This window comes from Octopus sinensis, linkage group LG2 (assembly GCF_006345805.1).
Source record: "Octopus sinensis linkage group LG2, ASM634580v1, whole genome shotgun sequence".
Taxonomy (NCBI): Eukaryota; Metazoa; Mollusca; class Cephalopoda; order Octopoda; family Octopodidae; genus Octopus; species Octopus sinensis.
The window spans coordinates 7,870,204-7,881,960 of NC_042998.1; the positions used below are offsets into that span (position 1 = coordinate 7,870,204).

At 36.3% G+C, this 11,757-nt stretch overlaps 1 protein-coding gene across 2 annotated transcripts in view; it reads right to left on the reverse strand.

Annotated features, from left to right (window-relative positions):
* Nucleotides 1–11,011, reverse strand: part of LOC115229412 (protein madd-4) — a 279,033-nt gene extending 268,022 nt beyond the window's left edge. For both annotated transcript variants that reach the window (XM_036511411.1, XM_029799776.2), the window contains exon 1: nucleotides 10,420–11,011. In XM_036511411.1, the coding sequence (XP_036367304.1) occupies nucleotides 10,420–10,455 (36 nt within the window). In that variant the 5' untranslated portion in view covers nucleotides 10,456–11,011. The remainder of the gene's footprint in view (nucleotides 1–10,419) is intronic.
* Between the last annotated feature and the right edge of the window lie 746 nt (nucleotides 11,012–11,757).

Genomic DNA, 11,757 nt, shown 5'->3' on the forward strand with positions numbered 1-11,757 from the left:
TCACCGTCATCAGCGCGATATTGTACAATCTACTTGAGATTTGTTTATTTATTTCGCCCAATCCAAACTAGTGTGCCTGCGTAACAAATCTTCTTCTGAACATTTTGCATTGGCTTCTTAAACCCTTGAAAAGTTGCAATGTAGTCTGGATAGGTTTTACTCGTACCAACAGTCATTACAGCTTTTTTCACTGTTTACTATAAATCTATCAAATTTTCAATAGAATTCGTGATACAATAACCATAAAAAGAAATACTTTTATGGTCAGTTAGTTTAACCATTTAAGTATGTAATCACTTAATCTACGCAATAAAAAGTAGGTTTTGAATGTAGTGATTACACTCTGGTCTATTCTTTGAATCACATTGGTTGGGTTTGAAGACATTATCTCAAAGATCATTCAAATTAAGTCGATGACTTAGAACGTTGTTCACAAGAAGTCAGGCAAGTTCTGTCATTCTATAGCTGGGCAGATACTCGAAATAAACAAATCGTTAAGCACTTTTCTGTGGAATTACGCCTGTATATATGATCGCCATAAACATGAGATTTCATTGCTATTTGTGACTTGCAATGGTCAGCAACCAGTGAGTTGACCTTTAAATTTCCTGAGGCATTACAACCAAATACAAGAGTCATACGATCTTTAATAACCTTAAACTCTGTTGGAGTTTCTTTCGTCTTTGGTAATACGAGTCCATTTTGGTATTCGCTTCCAAGTAGACCTGTATCGTATATGCTAAGAATTTTTTTGCAATATGTATCTCCTCTCTTTCTCTCTAGTTTCAGCTCAGAGCTGCGGCCATGCTGATGCACCGCCGTCAATAATATCTTTCTTTGGATCATCAAATAAATACTCGTACATTTAAAGATTTTATATTCATGGCAAGTAACGAACAAGGAAAGCTACGATGACGTTCTTTGTAAGGGTTCTATTCCGAATTGATACTATAGCAGCTGAACGTGCTACACTTCTCACACAGATTTTTAACTTTTCGTTACTGCTGTGAATTGTCCGTATAATTGTTAGTTACTGACTGAAGATCTGCTCAATATCTGCAGTTCATTATCAGTCGTTAAATTTCCGTAAATCTTCAATTTCGTGTCAAATGTTACACTTTCTTAGCTGCTTTTTTTCTTTTCTATTTGTGATTACATTGTTTGTGCGTGCGTGTGTGCACAACCGCTGAAAGCAAGCGACAGATACACATCAAAGAATAAATATTTGCAGAGCGAAACTTGTAAAGGACGTCGTCTGCCACCACTCAGCTCAAAAGTAAACTGAAAAGCCGGCAAGTTTTGAATTAGTTACGCTACTTAGTATTTCACCACGCGACGGCTTTGTTTAAATTTGCAAACATTTTTTTTATTCATTTGTCCCAGTTTCCCATGTTGAAAACAGCAGAAACGCAACCTGCGAGTAGTATAACAACATGAAAATATTTGGCGCACAACGTATCGCAGAAATGGGACACAAAAGAGTATAAATACTGCTTTAGAATTGAATTAATTTGTATATTGTAAATGCAATTTCATTTACTTTTTAGTGTTTATTTTTATATATTTTATTTCGTAACTTTACGCCGCTACAGTGCAATAAAATAGAGGAGAGCTCTATGAGGATTGCACTTTATCGTAGATGATGATCCTGAAGGAACAGAACATGAAATCTTTACACAACATTATTTCTTTGTTACTGAAGAGAAAACGTATCAAGGTCTTTCTCTCGCTGATCCTGTCTCCACCTCATAACCCAACGAACTTTTCTTGGATTTTCTACACCTTCTAGAGCGTAGGCTTGAAACGTTGAAGACTTTTTCGCTTTCCGAGCGTTAAACTATTACATCTGTTTGTTGTCTACACTGCCTGTTTTCGACTTTTGTTTTTTGGGGAATTCTCCCCATACACACACATACATACATACATACATACATACATTGTGTGTGTGTATGTATGTGTGTGTGTGCGTGTGAGTGTGTGTGTGCATACATATATACACACATGCACACACACACGTTCTTTTAATTGCGTAAAGATTTTAATAGAACAGATCGGCTCCAGTACTTATTTTTTTAAAAGTCTGGTGCTTATTCAATCGGTTTCTTTGCCGAAACGTTAAGTTACAGGGGCGTACACGTACACACACACACACACACACACACGTTAAATATGCATAGGAGAAGTTGCTTGGCCTAGTGGTTAGGGTATTTCACTTAATATCGCAAGATTGTGCCTCCGTTATCCAGACTGAGCGGTCCGTTGTTTTTCTTGGTCAAAACCATTTCTCTTCCCGTTGCTTGCTCCAACTCATTCAGCAGTAAAGGAATTCTCTTATGGCAGACTGGAATCCCAAATAGTCTCTTTTACTTGTTTCAGTCATTTGATTGCGGCCATGCTGGAGCACCGCCTTTAGTCGAGCAACTCGACCCCGGGACTTATTCTTTTGTAAGCCCAGTACTTATTCTATCGCTCTCTTTTGCCGAACCGCTAAGTAATGGAGACGTAAACACACCAGCATCGGTTGTCAAGCAATGCTGGGGGGACAAACACAGACATACACATATATATATATATATATATACGACAGGCTTCTTTCAGTTTCCGTCTACCAAATCCACTCGCAAGGCATTGGTTGGCCCGGGGCTATAGCAGAAGACACTTGCCCAAGATGCCACGCAGTGGGACTGAACCCGGGACCATGTGGTTGGTTAGCAAGCTACTTACCACACAGCCACTCCTGCGACTATATACATATATTATATACAATGTGGGTATTTATGTATGTATAAATGTGTCTGTGCGTGTCTGTCAGTATTAGTGCCGACATGCTATCTTAAAGATATCGTCTCTACCACAAATATATATTTTCATATATAGAGATTTAATGTGTTCATATTAATTAAAGAAATTTGGTTTGATATTTCTAGCTTGAGTATAGTTACAATGAATTCTTTCCGTTCCTATTTCACTTAATTAAGAGCTATATTTTCTATTTTGAATAAGGTAGGATGTGATTTGTATGCAATTTGACAGCTGCTCTTAGCAAATTCACTTACTACACTGAATGTAGGCCAGTTATTACCCTTTAGCCCCGGGTCAAGTTTGATGTTACTAACGTATGACAAAATGATTCCTTGCTGTGAGCATCCTATCTTGCGCTGTTCAACATATTCTTCATTGTTTTAAAATTGCGAAGTGTACGATTTAGGGGAGATGTAGCTACTGTTGTTGTTTGTTGTAGTTCGTGTGACCGTTCAAAGGCTGTGTTTGGTCATCTCTTAGATGTTCTCTTATTATTTAGAAGGACGTTTTAGCTAGCTAGAGCACACAAATGAAAAATTTTCCAATCGTGACCACCCTGTATGTCAATGATTCTAGGGCGTGTGTTTGGGGATTGACATTAATTTTTGTCTATGATGATCTTTTTAAGGCATCTTACTTGAATTCATTTCTGTCTATATCACTGGTTCTCATCCGGGGTCCATCCGATTCTCGGGAGTCCATATAAGATTTTGCAGTTGAAATTAGTGAGCATTAAATTGCTTATACTCTTTTACTTGTTTCAGTCATTTGACTGTGGCTATGCTGGAGCACCGCCTTTTAGTCGAGCAAATCTACCCAAGCACTTATTTATTGTAAGCCTAGCACTTATTCTATCAGTCTCTTTTGCCGAACCGCTAAGTTACGGGGACGTAAACACACCAGCATCGGTTGTCAAGCGATGTTGGGGGGACACAGACACACAAACATATACACACATACACATATATACGATGTACTTCTTTCAGTTTCCGTCTACCAAGTCCGCTCACAAGGCTTTGGTCGGCCCGAGGCTATTGGAGAAGACACTTGCTCAAGGTGCCACGCTGTGGGACTGAACCAGGAACCATGTGGTTGGTAAACAAGCTACTTAGCACACAGCCACTCCTACACCTATACTTTTACAATGCATAAGACAATCTAACGATTTTTAATACGATTTCTAATAATATTTAATTATAAAAATATATATTTCTTTACTGCCAGAAGGTGCTAAACAAAGAGGGGACAAACAAAGACAGACGAAGGGATTGAGTCGATTATATCGCCCCCAGTGCGAAACTGTTACTTTATCGACCCCGAAAGGATGAAAGGCAAAGTTGACCACGGCGGAATTTGAACTCAGAATGTAACGACAGACGAAATACTGCTAAGCCTTTCGTCCGGGGCGCTAACGTGTCTGACAGCTCGCCGCCTTTAGGGGCTTTTCCATCATCGAATGGCTATGAGGGCCCGACCAATGAAAATAGAAATCATAATGGTCCTTAGGAAAAGATGGTTGAGAACAACTGAATTGTATCAAGTCTTACATACTGAGACGCCACAAACCTCATGTGAGGTTTACAATGTTCTATTGCTCCTATTTCTGGGAAATGTTGCGGATTGTGCGCCCATAAACATCCAGTCTTCTTCCACCAAATTTTCTACTGTTACTACAATAAATACTGTTAATCGATGCTGGCTGAAGTTTTGCCACTTCCATTTTCGCGTTCCTGTCCCTCTTTTTTCCTGAAGCTTATTGTATCCAGGCTCCCACTCCAATTACTACCCGCTTTCTTCCCTTCAACGCCGTCGATCCTTGTAACACTCATCCAACTTATGCCTCTGCTACGGCTGTTTAAATACGATGTTTCAAGTAGAGTATTAATGGTACGGTGAGGACTACGAACGTCATTTAACTATTTCACTCTCTCCAGTTTCCACAACTAATATTAATAATGATAATAATAAATGTACTGATATATATATATATATATATATATATATATATATATATATATACCGTCTCCGATGAAGGGATATAATTAATAAATATCCTAGAAACAGCTGTAAGACAATCTATCTATAAATGCTCTAATATCTACACAGCCTTGGTTTTTTATCTCATTACGCAAAAAATTCTTATATATATATATATATATATATATATATATAACCCAAAACCGGTCCACAGATGTTGCTTTGTGCTGGAAGTGGGTGCTGAGGTCCCTTGTTCGAAAATATAAGGACACAGATATTGTGTCGCACAGCCAGCTGGAAATGACGTTTCCTGGGACTAAACAACAGTAACATTCGTCCCGTTCAGGACTGCTACATTATGTTGGCAAATAGTCTTTACTTTAAAGCACTGCTTCTGAATAACTCTCTTTGAGAGATTTAGAAATAATATATATATATATATTTCCGTGGTGCTTTCTTTCTCTCTCTACCTGTCACACTAGATACATGTGTGTGTGCGTGTGTATTCTTTTATTCTTTTACTTGTTGGTCATTTAACTGCAGCCATGCCGGGGCACCACCTTGAAGGATTTTAGCCTAGTACTTATTCTATCGGTCTCTATTGTGGGACCGCTAAGTTATGGGGCCGTAAATGCACCAACACCGGCTGTCAAATGGTGATGGGGGAAAAACAAAAGCACACACACATACGACGAGGTTCTTCCAGTTTCTGTCCATCAAATCCACTCACAAGGTTTTGGTCGGCCCGAGACTATAGTAGAAAACATTTGTCCAAGGTACCACGTAGTGGAACTGAACCCGGAACCATGTGGTTGAGAAGCAAGCTTGTTACCACACAGCCACGCCTGCACCTATACATATATACATACATGCATGCATGCATACATACATACGCGCATGTATATATATTCATGTACACACACGTTTGCATACACACAGATAGATAGATAGATAGATAGATAGATAGATAGATAGATAGATAGATAGATCTTAAGTAAAAAGTAATATACTCAAATTTTGTGTTCCATGTATCCTGTTTGAGCTAATTATACAACCATAACTAATTACACAACCACACACACACTCATATACACATGTGAGAGAGAGAGAGAGAGAGAGAGAGAGAGAGAGAGAGAGAGAGAGAGACTAGAGACAGACAGTGTTTGAGTGAGAGAGGTAGGCAGACACAGAAACTTTTCAGCTATGCTCGTTAAATTTTAAATGTTATTTACATTCTGACACTACAAACCGTACACTCCCACGCACCTACATTGAATTATTAAAGTCATAAATTGAATATATATAAAATGTATATATATATATAATAATGTCTTTACTCTCCTTTTATAATTGTTTTGATTATGCTTTTTACGCGTTATTTTTTTAATGTAAGAGCTGCTGATTCGCATACCTTTTTCATTCATATAACTAAAAAGTGTAGAAGAAGAGAAAGCTTAAGAGTGAAATGCCGGTTGTCGGTTGTGTAATTACAATTGTTGAGTTAAACTGTTTTCGCTCTGTCGTTAATACAGAAGCAGTCACAGTGACGTAAGGATAACCTCAAATACATGTGGTTTGGTTTGTGCGTGCGTGTGTGAGCGTGTAATTATGACAGCGCCTTTGTTATGTGTACAAGTGTGTGTGTATATGTGTTCGTGCTTTTATATACACACGCTCTGCTGCAGTAATTGACAACAAAACTACATGAGAAAACATGTATGTAGTCTGTCATTTTACTAGAAATAACCCCCCCACCACAAAATTCCTCACAATTCACCACGCGTATCACTTTAAATTAAGGAAAATGGATCCAACATAATAAAGTAATGAAATTATGGGTTCACAATGCCTCTTATAACAATTGTCTTTGATCACAGTTTAATTCAACCAAGGGTGACCTGGGGCTAAACAATAATACTTATAACAAGTGTTGTAATGATTCTGTTATGCACACCCAAAGTATTAGATAATCAGCTGATTATAAATATTCAACAAAAAATTTATCGCGGACGACATATCGTAACGCGTGTTAAGACATTTCTGCAACAACCGTGAAAGGAAAAAGGTATTTAAATTTGCATATACACACACACGTGTTCATCTTATCGCATACCCGTATTTAGGTGGTTTGTTTTGCTTGTAGATTTCTGCGCGTAAGTATATAAGTATGTATATATATAATATATATATATATATATATATATATATATATATTCTCGTACACGCACGCATATTATTATACATACATGCTCATACAAATATATATACATACGTACGTACATATTCATACACACACACACACACACATGTGTGTGTGTGTGAGTGTATGAATATGTACGTACGTATGTATATATATATATATATATATATATATATACACATACATGTTCATACATACATGTACACATATTCATATATATATACATACATGTACACATATTCATATATATATACATACATGTTCATACATACATGTACACATATTCATATATATATATACATACATGTTCATACATACATGTACACATGTTCATATATATATATACATACATGTTCATACATACATGTACACATGTTCATATATATATACATACATGTTCATACATACATGTACACATGTTCATATATATATATACATACATGTTCATACATACATGTACACATGTTCATATATATATATATATATATATATATATATACATACATGTTCATACATACATGTACACATATTCATATATATATATATATATACATACATGTTCATACATACATGTACACATATTCATATATTATATATATATATATGCACATTTCATATTATATATATATATATATATATATATATATATATATGCACACACACACATACACTTTCACATTATCGCGCAACCATAATATGCGGTTTGTCGTGTTTGTATAGATGCATACCGCTATATATATATATATATATATATATATATATATATGCAGCCGGCTTAAGCTGATTGCCTAAAACAATTAAACCGGGTGCTTATCATAAAAGTAGTTGGGAATATTAAAGCCACCAAACCGGGTGCTTATCATCTCTGCTAATATTAGTTGGGAGAATGTTAAAGTGCTCTGCTTATCACAAGGACCAACTTTTCCAACGATGCTCTCAACCCCTTCCCGAACTCATGGGCAGAAATGAATATGTAAGAACATTTGCGCGTAATGTAAACTTATGCATATATCTAAGTTCAGTATTTAACAAGTACTTATATCTACATAAGAGCGCAAATATTTCTGGTACAGAAGAAGCAGACACTCAAATCGACTGTAGTAGATAGCTTGTAGGTAATTTTGTAGATGTTAGAATGATAAAAGGTAAAAAAATATATATATACTCCGAGTTTATTACAGTGCATAGAAAACAGTGCTGTAAATAATAGCTACTGATTTTGGCACGAGACCTGCAATTTTGAGGGAAGGTGTTATCCAATACGATCGAACCCGGTGCTTGACCAGCACATTACTTTATTGACAGCGAAAGGGTGGAAAGCTAAACTAACCTTAGCAGGGGGCGTAATAGGTCGAAACAAATACCGCAAAGCATTTTTCCGAAAGCGCTAACCACTCTGCTATTTAGCCGCGTTGCGGTGGTACAAGAATGTCCTTTTTTAGTATAGGCACAAGGCCTGGAATTTGTGGGGATGGGAGGGGGGCAGTCGATTACATCGACCCCACTGCTCGGTTAGTACTTATTTCATCGGCCCCGAAAGGATGAAAGGTAAGGTCGACCTCGGTGGAATTCGAACTCAGAATGTAAAAACAGACGAAATGCCGCGATACAATTTTGTCCGGTGCGCTAACGATTCTGCCAACTCGCCGCCTTATAGAACTGCAAATAGTATATATATACACACACATATATACACACACACACATATATATATATATGCACATTTCATATTATATATATATATATATAGTTACAGGTAGCGCAAAATGTAATTAACGTAAAGCAAGTAGTCGGCGCTAATAACAGCCTCACCCCCAACCTTTTTTCTTCATTTACTCGTTTCGGTATTGGGTTGCAGCCAGGCTAGGGCATTGACTTGAAACGTTAAGTCAATCGAATCGACCCCAGTAATTCTTTCATGAATCTGCTACTTATTGTATCAATTACTTGTTGCGAGACCACTACGATGCAGTAACGGTAATAATTCAGCAACAGTTGTCAAACAGTAAATGACACACACACACACACACACACACATACACACATACACACATGACGAGCTATTGCACAATTTCCATCAACCGATTTCCCTTGTAATCCATTGGTCGTGCCCGGGGTTAAAAAAAGGCTAACATTTCCCGAAGATGCCGCGTGGTGGGTTTGAACACGAAACGACGCGGTTGTAAAACAACTTCTTAACCACACAGCCATGCCTACGTCTATACATACAAGACCATCATGTATTGTTTTTCTCTTCGGAAGGGGAGACAGCTGGTGGCTGGAGTCGATTTGGCAATTAACATCGTTATGTAAACGAAATCATTATTAAGCAACATTTCCGTTCTGAGTTCAACTCCCAGTGACGTTTGACTTCGGAACCTTCTTGACCGATGTACCAGACTGGTGCTTATTTTACTTTTTATTCCAAATGAATTAAAGACAAAGTCGACCCCGACAGTGTTTGAATTCAAAAATTCAAAATGTAGAATGTAATTAAAAGAAAAAAAAGCTCAAGGTATTCCGGCCGTCACCTTACCTGTTCCGCATCGGCACAAGGACACAATTTTCTTATTGAAGTGAGGGTGGAATAATATTTTGTCCTACTCAAGGAGTGACATTTACTTCTTTAATCAATCATACATCGATCAACACTTTCTTATCATGGACAAAAATAAACACACAGAAAGTTTGAGGGTTAAGGTAAGGTGTTTTAAATTGAATCGACTCCAGTATCTGACAGCTGTTTATTTTATCGGAACCAATCCCGGAAGAATGAAGAGTAAAGTCGACTACAAAGCGATATGAACTTGTATCTTACAGGTATGTAATAAAACATGGCAAGGCATTTATCGACGTTCCACTTCACTGTCGATTCTTTATCGACCCAATTATTATATAATATATATATATATATATATATATATATATATATATATATATATATGTGTGTGTGTGTGTGTGTGTGTGTGTATACATACACACACAGAGTCGGGTGTATATATTATCGACTGTAGCTGCACCAGTACTGGATTGGAACTTAATTTAATGTATCCCATGGGAGATGAAAAGAAAATGAACACCGGCAAGATTCGAACTCAGAAGGTTGTGTCATATTGATTTAATTTGCTCATGATTGATAAATTATAACTGTTTCTATATTTTGCATCGAGAAAGCTTAGTTGATTATACCGACCTAAGTACTTGATTGATACTTCGGTTTAGCGACCTCGGATAGGTAAAAAAAAAGGCAAAGATGACCACGGCGAAATTTTAACACAAAATGTAAAATGCCGAAACCAAAAAAAAAAAAAATAAATAATAATAATATGTATGTATATTAACAATGACAACAGCAATAGCAAAATAACCACAACACGAAAAGAAAATGAAAATTTAAATAAAAAAAAGTAGATTTTTTAAATAGCAAGTATTGAACTTACTAAGGTGATTAAAGTCAATACGGTAATCCAGGGCATCGCGAACAGAAAGTTGTCCGTGTGCGATGTTGCAGCTTCAGGCTTGGTGCTGAGTGTGGAGTCTGCCGGAGTCTTTTAAGTTTGGTCAGTACATATATGTATGTATATATCAAATGAATACGGTAGTTATCCAGTGCTATAGATAGTGATGCTTCAACGTATGTACCGATACAGCGTCGTATATGTATGTATACATATATATATGTTGTTGTTGTTGTTGTTGTTATTGTTATTATTGTTATATCATTGCATGCAGTCCGTCTACATGTGATTCCCGAATAATGCCGTTTCTGATATTTACTACAACTGATTAGTAATACCGCGATTTCCTACTCTTTCGAAAGAAGAAGAAGAAGCCAAAAAAAAATGTTAAATAAATGAATAAATAAAGAGAAGTGACACTGTTGTTGTTTACGTTGCTGTTCATGTGCCTGCCACTGTTGTTACTACTACTACTACTACTGGTGATGATGTTACGATAGTGCGGTGGTGATGGTAGTAGCTGGTTGTGTTGTTTTGTTTGTTTTTTTCGTTACTTTTTCATTTTTTGCCTGTTACTGGTATTGCTGGTAGGAGTTTGAAAGAGGTGGGTGTTTGTGTAGAAGTAACTGTGATACATATACATATATATATATATATACACACACCTATATATAAATATAAATATATATATATATATATATATATAGTGTGTGTATGTATGTATGTATTGTTTGTGCAAGTAGCTAAGGCGTTGTGTAGAGTGTTGTCACATTACGCTGTGTTTCATGCATGCTTTTATGCATGATATAGTTATGAAGGTACGCATGTACGTTTCTATCTTACCTATGTATTTATGTCCGATTATATATATATATATATATGTATGTATGTATGTATTTGTATGGAAGCGTATGCTTCGATGTTATGCACCTTTGTATATTATTATATGCACATATATACCTGCATGCGTGTATTTACTATATGATATGTATATGTTCGTGTATACATGTTTATATTTATATCTTAAGTATGTATATTTGTATGTTATGTTGTTTTATTATTACCCACTAGGGGCTACATATTTGTATGTTATGTGTGCCTGCACATGGTACGTTTGTGCGCGTGTTTCTACGTTACGCATGTATGTAAACTATATATATGTATATATATACACACAAACACACAAATTTTTAATATATATATATATATATATATATATATATATATATATATATGTATATATATGCTTGTATCTGCTGCGTGTTATGTTAGTAAGTAGGTGGGTTTAATTATCGTAGTAATAATGATGGTGGGATGTTC